At 48.2% G+C, this 17,072-nt stretch overlaps 1 protein-coding gene across 3 annotated transcripts; it reads right to left on the bottom strand.

Annotated features, from left to right (window-relative positions):
• Positions 1-4,856: 4,856 nt before the first annotated feature.
• FCAMR (Fc alpha and mu receptor) lies at positions 4,857-16,079 on the bottom strand. Of its 3 annotated transcripts, XM_050782087.1 has the most exons (8): positions 15,915-16,079; positions 15,701-15,831; positions 14,085-14,145; positions 12,825-12,968; positions 9,340-9,678; positions 7,547-8,348; positions 6,816-6,934; positions 4,857-5,562 (listed from the first exon to the last, which is right to left on the bottom strand). In XM_050782087.1, exons 2-8 carry the CDS (start codon positions 15,737-15,739, stop codon positions 5,402-5,404), a joined length of 1,665 nt encoding a protein of 554 aa, XP_050638044.1. In that variant the 5' UTR covers positions 15,740-15,831; positions 15,915-16,079; the 3' UTR covers positions 4,857-5,401. The 3 variants fall into 3 exon arrangements, with proteins under 3 accessions (XP_050638044.1, XP_050638052.1, XP_050638059.1); XM_050782095.1 differs by having other exon boundaries at positions 15,701-16,079; XM_050782102.1 differs by lacking the exons at positions 4,857-5,562; positions 6,816-6,934 and having other exon boundaries at positions 7,543-8,348.
• Between the last annotated feature and the right edge of the window lie 993 nt (positions 16,080-17,072).

Below are 17,072 nucleotides of genomic sequence, written 5' to 3'. Positions count from 1 at the left end.
AAGCTCTCTCAATTCTTCTTTGGGCCTAGTCCCTACACTCCAAAGAGCTTTGATTCTCTGTTTCTGAGAGGCAGGGACATATGAGCAAACATTTTTTGAGGTGACCGAACCATTGTCCTGTGCGCTCTTACCTCCACACCCTGGCTAGGGAGGAGCGGAAGGAGGAAGATTTTTGGAGTAGGCATCCAAAGTCAATAGGTGGAGTGTCAGGTGACAAGGCCCAGCCCCTCTCATAAGCCACTGGGGTCCTCCTGAAGACTTGGCTGTTTCCTTGTTCCTGGTCTGAGCCTGGCTCTCAGCCCAAGGATTGCCTGGCAGGCAGCGATTGGAAAAATAGCCCCTGTAATCCCCTGCAGCCTGTGTTCATCTGAGCCTCAATGTCCCCATCTGTAGAATGGGAGTCTGTTTCTTTTTGGTGACGTATATTGTAATTAATTTGTAGTTGTCTGTACTCCACTGGCAGAGGTACGGAAGGGAAGTGCTGGCCCCATAAAATGTTTAGATCAGTTGTATTTACTGATCAGTTTCATTTACTAATCAGTCTGATCTTTCCATGCCAGGCCCTAAAGAAGCCACATTCTGAATTTTTTTTCTTGAACTCTTGTCTGAAATGAAATGCAGTATCTTCAGTCAAATTAGAGCATTCTGAAAACACCTTTGGATACAATAGTCCTAGCTTTCTTCCTCTTCTCTAAAGTACTCAAGGTTAGGAAGCCAGAAGTTTGCCACTCAGGGAAAGAAGTGGCCTTTGTTTGACCCTCTATGCTCACAGCAGAACTGGTAGATCTGGATAGAGGTAGCAAATAAGTGAGGAGTGGGAATAAGGCCAGAGGTTGGCAGAGGCAGAACATAGAAGAGTTCAGATCCTATTCAGCAAATGTGTGTCTTTTTGTTGTTGTTGTTTGTAGAGATGAGGTCTCACTATGTTGTCCAGGCTGGTTTCTAACTCCTGGCATCAAGTGATCCTCCTGCCTCGGGGTCCCACACTGCTGGGATTACAGGCATGAGCCACGCTGCCTGGCTTCAATCAATGTCTTTGATGCAATGCATCCAGGAGGCCTGCAGGCTGGGGGCATTGGCACCGGTGATCTCCACATGCCTCTAGAGGTGCAGCATGGGGTTCTCTCCCGAGGCTGCTGCTTCTCTGCTGCCCACACATGGCTTTCATCTGGCCCATTAGAGAGCAGGCAGTAGGATGACAGCTCATCCTCCTGCTGACAGTGAAGGAAGCAGGCAGGCTCGGAAAGGCCAGCACCTGTAAACCAAGCTGTGTCACCGTATGAAAAATGAAGAGCTTGGTGGCGCTGGACCCTGAATGCAGAGTTCATTTCTTTCTGAGTAGAATCTCCATTCTCCATTCCTCATTAGTCATGCTTTCAGCTCTGGGGTAGCTGTACCAGGGGAGCACAATCAAATAACCTGTGTCTACTTGGCTGAAGTGCGCTATGGGTCTCTCTGTGGAGGTATCTTCCTCTAGGGTCTGACTGAGGCTGTTATTAAACTGACTTTTTTGTGTCAGACCACAGTGGGCTACTGGAGGAAAGGAAGAAACCTCCAACATGTTACCAGAGAGCTCTGAGAAGTTGGCTGAGAGTCAGGCATTTGCCCCAAGTAACCTGAGACAGATGGACATCCCCGCAAATAAAGATCTGAGCTCCTTTTATACATATGCCAGCAAGGACCTCAGGGCTGGTGCCTGAATTTTTAGCTCTAGTTCCGGCTCTCTGAACTTTTTTATAGTGCCTCATTAGGCCGGGATTGTAATAAACTAGTTAGGTGACTAAAGAGAACCAATTCCTGGAAATGATTATGAAACCTTCCATGCACGAGTCTAAAAAAGAGAGAGAGAGGGAGAGAGAAAGAAATAAGCAAGCCTTTAGAGCTTTATACAGGAAAGGACCTGACCAGATACTCAGACTATACATCCAAGCAAGGGGGAAGGCAGGGGACACCGCAGAGATCGAGAATGAAGCCGTGGAGATGGGCTGCTTTGCATGAAGTCCCAGTGTGCCCTTTCCCGAGTAGTGTAACTTAATTTATCTGGTCCTCAGTTTTCCCATCTGGGAAATGGGAATGATCACACCTCCCTTACAGAAATGTTGCCGTAACTGTGATACGCAATGTGAAAACACCTAGGATAGTGCCTGCTGTGCAGAAACACATTAACAAGCAGTAGCAGCGTTAGTAAGTAACAGTGTAAGGAGAACTGCAGAATTGCTCCCTAACCTGAGAATCTGCTTGATCTTGTGAATATCAATGGCCTCCCTGCATCCTCCATTGGAGTCTAGGTTAGAAATCCCCAGGGAGGCTTCCCTGATTCTTGATGTTTGCCTGCCCCTCATCTCAGCGGTATAGGCGTCGTGCTAGCCAGAGGTATAAGATGAAAAACAAAAGCACTGATAATACTCTTCTCTGCCAGTTGGGCCTCTGGCCCTTTAAATCAACACTCCTGCCTACTCCATGGATCAGTTAGCCCATAAAGGAGAGCTGTAAACACTTGGGGCTTCCCCGCTTCTTTCCCTGAAAGTTCTTACTCAGATCTTATCTCTGCCCCCTACAAACTCTTGGCCCTGGGAATCTAATCTGGCTCTGCTCTGGCCTTTTGAACTCCTACCAGCTCCACCACTGGTGGGGCTTGACTTTCCCTGTAACGGCCTCCCTGCTAGAAACGCTCCTGGCTCTAGCCACGTGGCCAACACTCTTGCTGGGCTGATGGCCTCCTCTCTCCCCTTCTTCCCCCAAGATGGGGTAGTCAGACAGAACATTCTAGCTGCTGAATTCCACAGTGGAAGTATTAGAGCCATTCGGAAGAAGGAGAGGTCCTAGAGAAAGGTGGTCAGGGAAGCCCTTGAGGAAGAATAGGATCTGATCTCCAGATCCCAGCAGGAACACAGAGTCCTGTACAATTTCATGGCTTAGTGCAGGGATTGGCAGATTCTGGCTCAAGGGCCAAATCCAGCCTCCCTCCTGTTTTGGGAAATAAAGTTTTGTTGGGACACAGCTGCGGTCATTTGTTTCTGGATTGCCTGGTTGCTTTTGTGCTGCAATGGCAGAACCGAGTAGTTGCCACAGAGACTGTACGGCCTGCAAAGCCTAAAATATTTACCATGTGGCCCTTTACTGAAGAGATGGCCAACCCCTGGTTTAGGGCATCAGGCTTCCCCAAACAGTGATGTGAGGAACTCCAGCCCCATGAGACTGCTTCAATGAACCACAATAATCCAACACATCTGGGAAACACACATAATGTCCCCACCCCGAGGTGTGAAAACCCAAGGTGTTTCACAATACACCTTCATGTAGCAAAGGGTCCAAAAGATCCTGCATGGAAGAATGTTTGTGGTTTCCCAGCATTTCCAAAACTTCATTAATCTACCAAACCTCCTTTTCCTCAGAACACCTTTTCACATCCCGAGAATCTAGCATTAGAAACAGTCTGGGTGCTCGGCCCATCCCTGCCACAAATGAGAACCAATTCCTGGAAATGATCATGAAACCTTCCATGCACGAGCCTAAGAGAGAGAGAAAAAGAAGCAAGCCTTTCCAGCTTTACACAGGAAAGGACCTGGCCAGATGCCTAGACCATAAATCCAAGCAAGGGGCACAGTGATCCAGAACATAGCTGCGAAGGTGGGCTGCTCTGAGTGGCCTTAGCTGAAGTACACACCTTGCAGAGCCTGCTCCCTCATTGATTGAATGGGATCCATGATGTCTGTCCTATCTCCGTTACAGGATTTTTGGGGGCAGGTCATCGAGAAAGTGAACAGGAAAATAGTCTGGAGGGATGACTGTGGTATCCTTGATTTTTGACAATGAGTTTTGCTTTGGTACAATGCTCAGCAATGGTGTAGTGAAAAAGGCCCTGAACCACGGTCACGAGTTCTCTTTGCTAGTCCTCACAGTGCTATAACTAACTGGGTTAACTGGGTGACTTTAAACAAGCGCCCCCCACCTGTACTTAACCCTGCTGGGCCTCATGTCCCTCTCTTCTAGAATGAGGGCTTTAGACTAGTTAATCTCTAAAGATCTGTTAGCTTTGAAATTCTGTGATTCCATGTGGTTAGATATGTGCAACTTCCCTACTTATCCAAAACAACAGGTTTCTCTTACAAGCCATGAAACCTGCATCTCCTTGATTTTCTTAGTACAATATCTGTGTTCAGAACCAGATATGAAGAGGTATTACTGAAGGATTTCTGTGCTGCTGACAGCTTAGAAGGGAGGGCTAAGCCTTCTGGAAATGTCTACCTGGCAATTCTCAGCTTGATATTGGAGCCTATCTTTCCTTTCTGCCTCCACTGCTCAGGCTGTTCCATCCAACAATGGAGCCCAGACAGTTTGCCAGTGGATCTGGCAAAAGAAAAGAGTGGATGTGATTCCTGGAAAGGCAGTGGGGCCAAGGGTGGAGCAAAAGTTCCCTGACAGGCATGAGGTGATGTAGTTACAGGGCAGAATCCACATAAAATTCCTCTCTTTTGTCTCCCACCTTACCCCCAAAAACCATCTTCCAGCTTCACCAATAGTCCTCCATATCGAGGATTTATAAGCAGCTGAACAAGAGGGGCTTTATGAAGAAGGCAAGAATCTACTGAAAATACCCTGCTCCTCCATGAATGTAGGAAAATCCCAGAAAATCTTGGCCAGGTCAAAAGGTCTATGTCACAATGAGCCTGGGTCCAAATGGGGTGGGATGATGTGAAGAATGGGTGGTTGCCCTTTTGGTCTTAGTGTAGAAACCAGCTGCCTGTGGGGTCATCTAAGGGACCCTGAAAAGGAGGGACAGATGCCCAGGGGGACCCAGAGCTCTTGAAGAGGCAGGGTGCCCAGAGGCCACTGAGCCCCCAAGTCAGTCAATCAGCCACAGGTATTTATTGGGGTCCTACTGAGTTGGAAGTTCTCTGGGGGACATCACGAGACAGATAAAACGCAATTACTGCCCTAAAGGAGCTTAGAATCTACTTGAGAAGGCAAGGCTGGTACACTTAAATATAATTAAATGTGAGTGGGAGGCTGAGTGCTAACAATAGTCAGAAAAGGGGCCCCCAGCAAGGGCTGGGAGTGATGATAGAGGATTTGTCACTTTCCACACTTATTGGAAGCCTCTTCTATTTTCAAACATTCAGGAATGGAAATTTCACACTTTTCCTAGGTGACCTCTTCCAGTGTTTCATACAACTTTCTTGAAGTCTCCTTTGAGTCATCTTGTAACCTTCGGACGTGGATAATGCTTGACTTTCTTGGGCCCAAGGACAGCCAGCCTTTCTTCCGTGGGTGGAGCCCCGGCTTCATCACCTTCTCTGCCCACAGGTGGAGGAAGGATGATGGAAAGAGGCTGGGGTCCTGGAGGCCTTTGATCTTGGTCCTCCTCCCATGGTAACTGAACAGTTCATCTTTTTGTCCCTCAGGGTCCTGGATTCCTCTCTGGGGCAGTCAGGCTGGCCTCAGCAGGAAGAGAGTCATCCTGGAGCATCTTTCTTTCCACATGGGGCAGCTGGTCTGGTTGGAGGTTCACTTCCAGAAAATGTGTCATCTGAATTAGGGTGACCCTTTCTGCCTCCTGAGCTGCAGAGACACAGACCAGACTGTGAGGGTTCTGGGTAAGGACAGCACTGACTCTGATTTCCTAAGAACCACTCCCACCCACTGCAAGTTTTCAAGAACTTTCTGACACAGAAGCAATGGAGCCCTAGTTGGTTAGGTTAAGCCAGCCTACCCCCTGATAGGACTTGGACTTCGGGACCTGGGTCTGAGAACCTTAGCCTCCTCCACTTGCTGACAGAAAATCTCACCCTTTCTTTACTAGGTCTACATATCACAGAGCTGTCACTTTAAGAGTACTTAAACCTGGGCACATTGCTCTCAGAGAATTTTAGCAGGGCCTTGCAGAAGGGGGAAAATACGAGGTTTGATCCCAGATCTGGGCCTTGCACTCCTGCTCTCTGCTGTGAGGGTTGCTTATGAGGCTTATGGTTAACATAGGCATCACAGCCTTTGTAATCCTCCAAGAGCTTCTCCTTATGCTCTGGGATGTAATTGACACATAAGTACAGAGATAATTTCTGATTTTATTGGTTAAAAACCAAGGCAGTTTGGGCAGGGTGGCTCACGCCTATAATCACAGCAATTTGGGAGGCTGAGGATCACTTGATGTCTGGAGTTCTGGCCAACATGGTGAAACCCCATCTCTACTAAAAATACAAAAATTAGCCAGGCATGATGGTACACGCCTGTAGTCCCAGCTACTTGGGAGGCTGAGGCAGGAGAATTGCTTGAATCTGGGAGACAGAGGTTGTAGTGAGCCGAGATTGCAGCACTGTACTCCAGCCTGGATGACAGAACAAGACTCCATCAAAAAAGAAAGAAAGAAAAGAAAGAAAGAAGGAAGGGAGGGAGGGAGGAAGGAAGGAAGGAAGGAAGGAAGGAAGGAAGGAAGGAAGGAAGGAAGGAAGGAAGGAAGGAAGGAAGGAAGGAAGGAAAGAGAGAGAGAGAGAAAAAGAAAGAAAGAAAGAAAGAAAGAAAGAAAGTAAGTAAGAAAGGAAGGAAGGAAGGAGAAAGAAGAGAAAGAAAGGAAGGAGAAAGAAAGGAAGGAAGGAAGGAAGGAAGGAAGGAAGGAAGGAAGGAAGGAAGGAAGGAAGGAAGGATGGAAGAAAGAAAGAAAGAAATGAAACCTAGGACAAGAGTGGTTAAATGGCTTAGGCTAGAATTTAGCTCTTCTACACTGAAAAGTCCTGGCAGGACTCTACCCCTGCCCAGCCCTGAGGGTGTCAGGTGGGAACCAGAACTCTTCTGTTTAGCCTTGGGGCTACTGAACTCACAGATCCTCCTTCTCCGGAGCTTCCTTTGCAATAGAACCAGAGCCATAAGCATAAACAGGGCCAGCATGGTAGAGACAGGAGCCAGGGTCCGAGAGCTGCTCTCCTCTTCTGGAAAAGCACTAGAGTGGGGATGGAAAGAGCACAGGAGAGAGGAGGTTGGAGCCGGGCAGAAGATTAAAGACCATTTGCCCATGTCCTTATTTTACAGGTGGGGGAGCTGAGGCCAAAGCAAGTGGGCAACCCTGTTTCCCATGGCAGGTTAGTGGCAGAGCTGGGACTAGAATCTCTGTCTTCAGGCTTCCAAACCCAAATCCTTTTCCCTCTTCCACCCATCTGTGTGTGGGCCCTGTGATGTCTCCCAATGAGAAAGAGGACTTGGTGGGAGCCAGCGACTCCAGCCTGAGCAATGGGCTCTGCTACAACCTTTCCTTGTGGCTTCAGTGCCTCACCCCCTCTCTCTGGAGCTTCTATTCCTCATGTTTAAAAACAGAAAGTCCTAATGAAGATTCCAGCCTAAATATTGTCTTTCTGTCATTTAGATATCACTTGAAAACCACAGGGAGCGTTCTCACAGCAAGGCCCCTTGAGTGAGGGAGGGCATCTGATGTGTACGTCACTGTCTTGTGGGTACAAAGAGAGAGAAGTGAGCAGAGGGAGAGGGGCCTCCCTTGCATGCTGGGGATGAGACAGATATGGGGCCCCCTGACTGGGAGAAGGTGCCTGGGGGTTACCTCTTCACAGAGGACTCCTTGGCAGGGGGCCTCCAGGGTCCTACTGCCGGGGCCTGGCTCAGCGTTGCTTGGGGACCTCTGTCTCCAGTGGCAGCATCTAGGTCCCCTGCAGCACTTCCTTCCCCAGATGCTGCCTCTATGCTGGTCCACACACCTGCAGCTGGAGTTCCCAAGGTCCACACACCTGCAGCTGGAGTTCCCAAGGTCCACAAGCCTACAGCTGGAGTTGTTTCTCCAACGTAGCCCAGAGATTGTTGCTTAGAAACTGGCGTTGCTTGTGGGAGGATTTCCCAGGCCAGAGTTTCTGAGACCAGAGCTGGTGGCCTAATGGTTCCTAGGACATTTTTGGCCACATCAAGAGTGATCCTGACCCCCTCTGTGTCCTCCTTTGGCCTATCAGCCTTGGTAGTTGTCATCTCCCTCCTGTCCTTGCTGGCTCTCACCCCGTTTGTCACTGAGCTTCTGGTGCCCCCCCAAACACCTTCTGTTGTATCGGACATGCTTCTGCTTTTTGCAGCTGGACTCTCTGGAATGGGAGCTGGTACTTTGACGGAACCCTCCGCCCAGCTGCCTGTCCCTGGAGCTGCTAGCCTCGTTGCTCCTGGGGTTTGGCTTCCCTCAGCTGAAGCTGTGGCCATGCTGGTTCCTGGAGTTGAAGCAACTGTGTCCCATGCTGTCCCCTGTCCTGAGGTCTGGGTGGTTCCTGGGATCCCTCTATTGGCCACCGGAAATGCTGTTCCATAGGATCGCATGGTGAGCTCCCCAACAGCTGGAGTGGCTGTGGGGAGGGTGCTGGAGGGACCTATGTGGAGAGCAGAGGGAGGCCACATGGGAAGGCTGGCAGGCGGCCTACTGGTTTTGGCAAAGGACACCAGGTTTCACATGTCTGCTAAGTGGAATGCAACCTCACTAAGAGATGCAGTCTTTGACCAATAGGATGGATAAAATAAAAAATAGGAAAATTTTTCATTATCCATTATCTGTGGCAGGCATTCTCTAGTCTGTGGCAGACACTGACATGTTATATTCCTATTTCCTTTTCCCATGCTCACATGTTTTCTATCCAGCTGTCTTGAACCCCCAAGCTGCTTTCTCCAGAGGCCCATCTTCCAGCAGGTACTGGTCTTCAAAAAAGACAAAAGAAACACTGCAGTTCTAGCAGAGCAGCCAGTTGCAGCAGGCGGCTGGAGAGCAGCATCTACTAGAATTAACCTGCTCTCAGGCTGCCTCCTGTCATGCTGTCTCCTCTGCCAAGTGGCCTTTCACAGCCTGGATGCCCTTCCTATGCTCTGGGTGCCTGACTTGGGATCAACAACCAGAACCTGCCACAGAGGGCCTAGGCCTGGGATCTGTCAGATGCCTGCTGAGGGGCTCAGCAAGAGTCTGCATGAGGGACAACTCAGTTGCAATTCTTTCGTCCTGCCTGTCACACCTCCTCTGCAGTCCTGCCGCTTCTCTGCATGTCTGAACATGTAGCTATCAGGATCCTAAGAAGCCACATTATCCCATTCTTGGAGCCATCTCCAAATATATATTTCATGACATTTGGGGGACTCGGGTGGGAGAGTGTACATGCATTCACTGGGGGAAGTTTTTCCTAAAATCTCCCTTTCTTTTGAAGGTAGCCTTCTTCTGAAATGAAAGCCTACTTCTTAAAGTCTTTGCCTTGCCCCAGCTTTTCATTGTACTTCCCTAATGTTTCAAGCCCTTCTAGGTCTCTGAGCCTTCTCTTGCACTTCCTCCTTCCTAGAATGTGCTTCACCAAGCTTGACCCATCAGCCATCAGCTCGTACCTGCAGAGATGGTCAGATTCATGCTTAAGAACAGCATGGCATTTTCACTTCCAATGCCGCAGAGGTAGCATCCGATGTCATCCGGGGACAGTTGGGACAGCCTCACCACAAACAGGCCTCTCTGTGGAAAGTCTGTGAGGGCCACACGGTCACGATAGCGATGGTGAGTGTAGTGGCTGGTGGACACAATGGTCTGGCAGATCCATCTTGGGGGCCCCAGACGGCACCAGTACTTCCTTTGGTGCCTGTTGACAGATGAGGGGGCATAATGGCAGCGGATGGTGACAGCTCCTCCAGGCTCCCCAGACACCAGCCTTGAGCCCTTCAATGCATTTGGAGCTGTAGAAAGAGAAGGAAGTCAAAAGAGAGGGAGTGGTGAGCATAGTCACTGTTTGGGGAGTCACGAGCTCTGAACTCTGCCAGAATTAGAGGTCAGGTCAGAAAATGCCACTGTGAACATGGAGCAGAATCAATATAGAAATGGCAGAACTCAGCCATTGGGAAAGCCGATGTTGCCCCGAGGTATGGAAGATGAAAATGTCATCATAATCTTACCCACTATTTAGCTAACACTTATCCTGTGCTATCCTGGTCCATCCAGAGCATGGTTCCCCTGTGCTCCAATGCAGATGTTTAAAATGATGCTATCTAAGCACATGTATGAGGGCTGAGGCAACATCTGACACTCACTCACTCAGTCACTCCTCACTGTAGATTTAGACAACACCGTCCAAACGATGCCACCGACGATAACATTAAATGATAATTTATCATTAAAATACAAAAATATTCACAATTATAAACAAGGACCCTTTCAGGACACCAGTGATGATTCCCTGATAGAAGGACTCTGGTTTGCATGGGATGTAAAAGAGAGATGCTAAACAGTAAGAATATATCAGTGTATCTTTCATGTGCAAAAGACGAGGAGCCCTGAAACACAAGAATCCCGTTCTGCTTGCTGGGTACGTGTCTGGACCAGTGGTTGTAAAATTCTTCACACTAGTCACTTTTCCATAGAAACAGAAACAACCAAATGCCACCATATAAGCACAGATGAGCAGTACTGTGAATATGTCTGCTTGGCAACAGGCATAAGGACAATTCGTAGTTGAACCACATATATGGCCAGCTTCCTGGATGACTTAAATGTGATGCGGTGCAAGCAGAAACAAAGTTTATTCTTTCTCTCACTGCCTCTTCATATCTTCTCCATGGACATCTCTGATCCTTGATGAAATCTCAGGCACAATCTCATGTATAGTAGCTTTCATAATCTCTCCTGGATAACAAAAAGCCTCACTTAGTCTAAACTTACACATCCAGTCCAGTCCAATGAAAGATTACAACTCCAATCTCTTGCCCAGTCAAAACCTTTTCCTTTCTCCCAGCTGGGCTTGGAGTCTGTCATGGAGGAGGGGGGCATGGTTGGAGTCTCTTGCTTTGCTCTACCCCTTCCCCTATTCAAAGCTTCTGTTTGGGGGTCCCTGCAGGGTTGGGTAGAGTGGGGAGAGGAGAGGTGAATGAGACAGTTGTGATCTGCCCTTGGTGCTTTTTGGGCATGGCAGATGACCAAGGCTGCTTCTTTTTTGCCTACCAGATATATTTTTAACATATATGGCTGTCGTTTTCTCCTTATGAGAACTGCATGTTCTTCTGCTGGCCTTTGGTGGCCACCACCCACAAGCCTATGACTTCTGGCTATCTGCCCTGCTCTGTGGTCATAGTCCCCTCTGGGTGGCCCTCTAGGTGGAGGCCCTGCATTTAACACAGGAAGCACGCCTGCGTCCTGCGGTCAGAAGAAATCTGGGACAAAGAGCAAACTTGTTGAGTGACTTTCTGGAAGTTCCTTCTCTTACTTGGCTTAAAGTGAGGAAAAAGTGATGTCTCCTGTCCCCTGGGACAAGTGGAGGGGACCACAACACAGGGACATCTCTCTGACACAGTGAGCTCTGCAGCCGCTGATGATTCTCTCCTTCCCTCATTTGGCCTGGACAGATTCCCGCGGGGCTGTTGCTGGGACTAGCTCTATGGTGTCTTTCTACAGCCCTGGACATGTGGTTCAGCATCTTGTGGTAGGATGTGGATGCCTGGCACCTATCAGTTTGTTCTGTCTTTAGGACCTCTAAACCCCAGAAAGTGCAGTTTAATATCCTTGATTTGGTTTGGATGTTTGTCCCCTCCAAATCTCATGCTGAAATGTGTTTCCCAATGTTGAGGGTGGGGCCTGGTGGGAGGTGATTGAGTCGTGGGGGCATCCATCATGAATGGTTTAGCACCATCCCCTTGGTGCTAAATGAGTTATTTCTCAGTTTACATGAGATCTGGGGCCTCCCCTCACCCCTTCTCTTGCTCCCTCTCTCGCTATGTGCTGTGCTGCTCCTGTTTTGCCTCCCCCATGAGCAAACGCTCCCTAAAGCCTCACCAGAAGCCAAGCAGATACCGGCACCATGCTTCCTGTACAGCCTGCAGAACCATGAACAAAAGTATGCTTCTTTTCTGTATAAATTACTCAGTGTCAGGTATTTCTTTATAGCACTGTAAAAATGGCCTAATATAATCCTATTACCAGGAACGGTTAAGTAGTTTGCGGGTGCCAGAGCAAAATGAAAATGCAGGACTTCTTGTTCAAAAGTTATTAGGAATTTCAACATGGCAACAGCAGAGCATTAAGCTGAGTACCTTCTGAGTATGGGGTCCTGTGTGAATGCACAAGCCCGGGAAACCTACCCTGCCTATTATGTGTGTACTCAGGTCTAATTACCGGAAGAGTAGAGGTCATAAATGTTATGGCTGTACTGATACTCACTGTAAGTTTAATTAAACAACACAACCCAAACCATGCCCCTAATGGGAAAGTTAAATTACCATTTAAATTTACCGAGTTGTGAATATTTGCAACATTCACAATGACAAACAAGGACCATTTCAGGACAACAGTGATGATGCCCTGATAAAGTGTGCATACCCCGGATTTCAGGGATTCTCCTGATCTGCATGTGGCACATTTGAGAGGAGCATGGTTCCATTAATCAGCAGGATGGGGTGGTCTGACTTTACAGTAGAAAGCTGATTAAGAACCCTTAATCGACCCTTGCAATGCACATAATTTTCTATTAATACCAAAGTTAAGAACCAATACCTTAAGGATTCATTTGATAGATCACTGATCAGTAGCTCTTTGTTATAAATAATAATTAAGGTTTGGGAAATTTTATATTAACTACCGTAAGAATTCAAGACCAGGCCAGCATTTTAGGGTCAATGTGTACCCACCTGGGGGCCCTGATGCCAATTCTCTGCTCATCCGTGGAGGTGGGTGCCCTGGCTCTCATCTCATCATTGTTACTCAGCAATTGTCTATTGCTATGGCTTCCATTAGGAGAGGCTAGGGCTCCCTATAGCTGTAGGGAGCCTGACTTGATCTGAGAGACCCTGAGAGGTCTGAGGTCCATGGTTGAACAAAGGGAGGGTAGAGGTTGTACCTGCAAAGGAGCTCTCCTCCCTCCAGCAGAGGGATGACGAAGGCCTGAGTGTTCCCATGGTCCGGAGATGGGTCCTGGAGGGGAGAGAGCCCTCCCACAGCCATCTCGGATGGGGTCTTTTTTGTGGAAGGGCGAAAGAAGAACCTGCAGCAAAGGAAGGAGGTGGGTCATCAGGGAGCCATCCATGTGTCCAGAAAGGCACCCACAGAGGAAGAAGCAAACAGCCAGCTCCAAACCCCTGCCAGGCCAGATAGCTCCAGGCCATCCATCAAGTAAGAGCTGCCTGCCCTCCTGCAGCTTCTCCCTCCCACTGCTACCACCTTGCTAGGGTCTCAGGCAGCAGCTGCCTAGAGGGGGAGGAGAGGGGTTGGGGAAGTGGGAAGGCAGCAACCACACCCCCTTCCTGGACTGCAGGCCTTGTGGGGATGAGGGAGTATACCTTTAAATGAAGATTAAAGTGCTGACCAAAGCATTTAACTGGAAACTTTAAATGATCAAATTTAGAACGTTTGAGACTTAAAGCAATTAATTTAGGACTGTTACTTAGCAGAAAAATCATGGGCCTGCCTGAGTTGTCATTTGGGGGCAGGGGAAGCCTGCTGTTACTGAAAAATTTTAAAAGGGACAGCAGGAGGTTAAAAAGGTGGCGTGATTTTATCACACAGAGTGCTTACTCAAATATTGGCTGCTTTTTTTTTGTTTTTGTTTTTCTTTTGAGATGGAGTCTCGCTCTGTTGCCCAGGCTGGAGTACTGTGGCGCAATCTCAGCTCACTGCAACCTCAGCCTCCCGGATTCAAGCGATTCTTCTGCCTCAGCCTCCCAAGTAGCTGGGACTACAGGTGCGTGCCACCATGCCCAGCTAATTTCTGTATTTTTAGTAGAGACAGGATTTTACCATGTTGGTCAGGCTGGTCTCGAACCCCTGACCTTGTGATCTGCCTGCCTTGGCCTGCCAAAGTGCTGGGAGTATAGGTGTGAGCCACTGTGCCCAGACTTACTGGCTACCTTTGATTCATTAAAACTCTGATTTGTTTTTAAGCCAGTTGTTAATCCTTTTTTTTGGTATTATCATAGAATTTTCTTTCATTCATTAATTTATTCAGTCATTACTTATTAAGCATCTATTTGCCATTTGTCATCTAAGCATGGTTTATACCTGGACAGTTTTACCATACCAGCCTGTGAGGAACTTTAGGGCAGCCTGGAAGACTCAGGTCTGGTTTTGTAAGCCCTGAACCTGATCTGGGTTTGGGACTCACCTTGTAGCAGACACAGTATGAGGAAGAAAGGCATTTTCCATCCTGCCCTCCTGTTGGCAACCTGCAAAAAACACTAAATGAAAAGAGGCCTGAGAGAAGCTGGGTGAGGGCAGTGGGGACTTGAAAGAACAAGCATCTTCTCGCTTTGGGATCTCGGTTTGCTCGGCGCAGAGGCTGGGTTGCAGATATCTGAGACTAAGACAAGCACTTCCCTCCCTGAGAAAGCATGACTTTATCCTTAGCCTCCTAAGCATGCACATTTTGGTCACGTCCACGAGGCTAAAATGTCCCTTACCCTTAAGGGTTCTGTGTTCAGAAGAGGTGAAACTCCCTCTGTAGGATTCTAGCCCGGGCACCCACTTGCCAGCCTGGAGCTCTGAGTTTGTGGGAGCACCGTGTAATGGAAAGGCCACATTTGAAGTCTAAACTCTAGTTGGAATTGTGGGACTTTGGAAAGTTAGTCTCAGGGATTCGATTCCTTTTCAGGGGAATGAAGGAATCTGCATGGGGTTGTTGTTTCACAGCTTAAGTGAGATTGTGGTAAAGTGCCAGCAATGAGCCTGGAGTAGTCCACTTCTGTTCCTCTCCTCGCCACTTCCTGTTCACAGAAGGGGAATTGGTTTTTTCAAGGGAAGATTTCTGTTTCACTGTTAGTGTGCCTCTGGTCAGTAACAAGGAGTTAAAAATTAAATCTCAGACCAAGCAGCTCTCTGCACTAGGGTGCTATTCTGTTTCTTCTCCACAACTTCTAGAAAGCCCTCTCTGTCCCCCGATCCACACTGACCTTCACCCCTCTCTGGTCTCTCCCACTGGCCTGGGGAGCTTCCAGAGGGTACGGCTTTGTGTTTCATCTCTCTCCCATCATGCTCTGAAAGGGGATCTAGCACATTGTAGATGTGAAATGCACAGCTATTGTGAACAGTAACCCTCCTCTTTTAATGGACACCATACTGATCACTACTCAAAGGTCTTTCACCACTTGCTGATGAAAAAGACAGATTGTGGCTGGGTGCAGTGGCTCATGCCTGAAATCCCAGCACTTTGGGAGGCTGAGGTGGGTGGCTCACGAGGTTAGGAGGAGTTGGCAAGTTGTCACCTCAGCTTGGCTCTGCCCAGCCCTCTCCACTGAGGCCTTTCCCTGCTCTATCCAGTTTGAGCCCCAAGGGTGGCCAGATCTTTAAAAGTCGATAGGCTCTTTATGCATGTTTCTGTGCCTTCCCTCTAGCAAGTCCCCTAGCTTGGGCACTGCAATGGCAGTCTCAGACCCTTCCCTGCCTTACAGAGCTTCCTGTCCCCACCCGGAGACTCTCCCAGGGTGTTCTTGCACCTAATTCATAATTTGATTAATATTCGCCAAGTCCTGGCTGATTCTGGGGCTGGCACCTAGACACCCGCTGGGCAAATTTTTCTAAAGCACTAAGTGCTGATGCAGCATGTGTTGGGGCCAAAGTCTCTACATCACACCATCCAGTTCCTCTGAAGCCACCGGTGCAGCAATCTCTGGGCTTCAGGAAGAAAAGCCGGTTCCATGGGGCAATGAGGAAGCAGGAGTATAAGATAAAATGTTTCCAGGGAATTATCAGCTTTGATCAGGAATGTCTAAAGCCTCATTTCACCTTTTGTTCTCTGAGCTTCAGTGTGGCCTCTCCATCCATCTCAGTCCAGAAACAAGATCCACGTGGACTTTTCTTCTCATGAGATGCAGGTGTTTGGACGTCTTCTAGTTGCTCTTCTTTAAACCTGGAGACTGAGAAGTCAAGGTGGTATGTTGGAAAGCAGCTGGAGCTAGCAAAAGAAGGTTGGGGTGCAAGGCATAGCTCTGTCACTCACCTTAAGTCACTTCTTTTTGGATTTTATTATTTATAAGAGGAAGCCAGTCCTAATCCCTTGTCGTTCTTACTGTCACTTATTCCTGAAGAACTTTTCCAAGGATGGTAACAGTAGCTTCAAGAAAGAAAACAGTGATCCATGTCCTTCCTCCTCTTGTGTCCTCTCCAGTCCAGGGTCTCAGACTATTTAGGGTGCCCCAGCTTACCAGCCCATTCAGGCATCTCCCAGACAAGTGATGCAACAACTTGGGCAGGAGGGCAGGGAAAATTCAAAATTCAAGAGAGGAATTCCCCTGCCATTTGGCTGGCAGCTGGTGCCCTTCAGCTGACCTGGCCCCTCCAACTCTCATAGAGAAGCACTTTGGGCAGCTTGGATCACTGACTTCAGAGCTGCATTAGCTGGTGGTTACTAATTCATGTTCTGGACAAAGCATAATACAGTAAATGAGACGATCTTCATGGAAAGAAGACACTGAGAAGTGTGGCTTACCCAAATAGATGACATACTTGAAAAATACCCCAATATTTCCATTTGGAAAATAGTTTATGGGGTTTTTTTCCTTGTAAAAGATGTGATCTTCCAATCTCTGTTGGTCTGAAACTGACATTAAAATGGCTTGTACAGCTGAAGCACTCAACAATGAATGGGCACAAGGGGATGGGGGTGCTGCAAGCTGTAATTTGGGACCTTCACTAGGACACCTGATAGATATGATAATACGGCACCTCTGAGCCATTTAGAAAGGGCAACTCTTTCTTAAGAATAAATTCAGTTGGTATATTGTTGTGCAATTTGCCATAGCCATAGATGGCAGCATGTATTCTCCGTGCGATTCCCCTTCCAAATTTGAAGGCAGATTGGGGGTAGAAACTGAGTCACTGAAAGCAATAGCAGAGGAAGAGAAACAACTCTATGGGTGCTTGGAGTTTGGCCGTGACAGGACAATTGTGCACTTGTGTGTGCTGGTAACTGCGTGCACAGCAGTCTATGCTGCTCTCCCAGGACTTGGTCAGCAGTTTCCAGTGCTACAGCTCCAGATCTTCACCTCCATCTATAGCCTCTCATATTAGTCAAAAAACATCTACAATGTGAGTGGTCTCTCCTTAGTAATGGCGCTCTCGAGCAGCTCACGACCTGAAGAACTGTATACAGTGGACT

The sequence above is a fragment of the Macaca thibetana genome, chromosome 1 (assembly GCF_024542745.1).
Source record: "Macaca thibetana thibetana isolate TM-01 chromosome 1, ASM2454274v1, whole genome shotgun sequence".
Taxonomy (NCBI): domain Eukaryota; kingdom Metazoa; phylum Chordata; class Mammalia; order Primates; family Cercopithecidae; genus Macaca; species Macaca thibetana.
Note: the sequence above shows the minus strand (reverse complement) of the source record. Positions and strands in the feature narration are given on the sequence as shown.

Excerpts from the sequence above, each read along its gene's own strand:
- FCAMR (XM_050782095.1), bottom strand. The coding sequence starts at position 15,739 with ATGGATGGAGAGGCCACACTGAAGCTCAGAGAACAAAAG. Across the intron at positions 9,679-12,824 it reads GGAGGAGAGCTCCTTTGCAG|CTCCAAATGCATTGAAGGGC; the intron begins GTACAACCTCTA and ends CTCTTTCTACAG. Across the intron at positions 8,349-9,339 it reads GAATCTGACCATCTCTGCAG|GTCCCTCCAGCACCCTCCCC; the intron begins GTACGAGCTGAT and ends CTCTCCACATAG.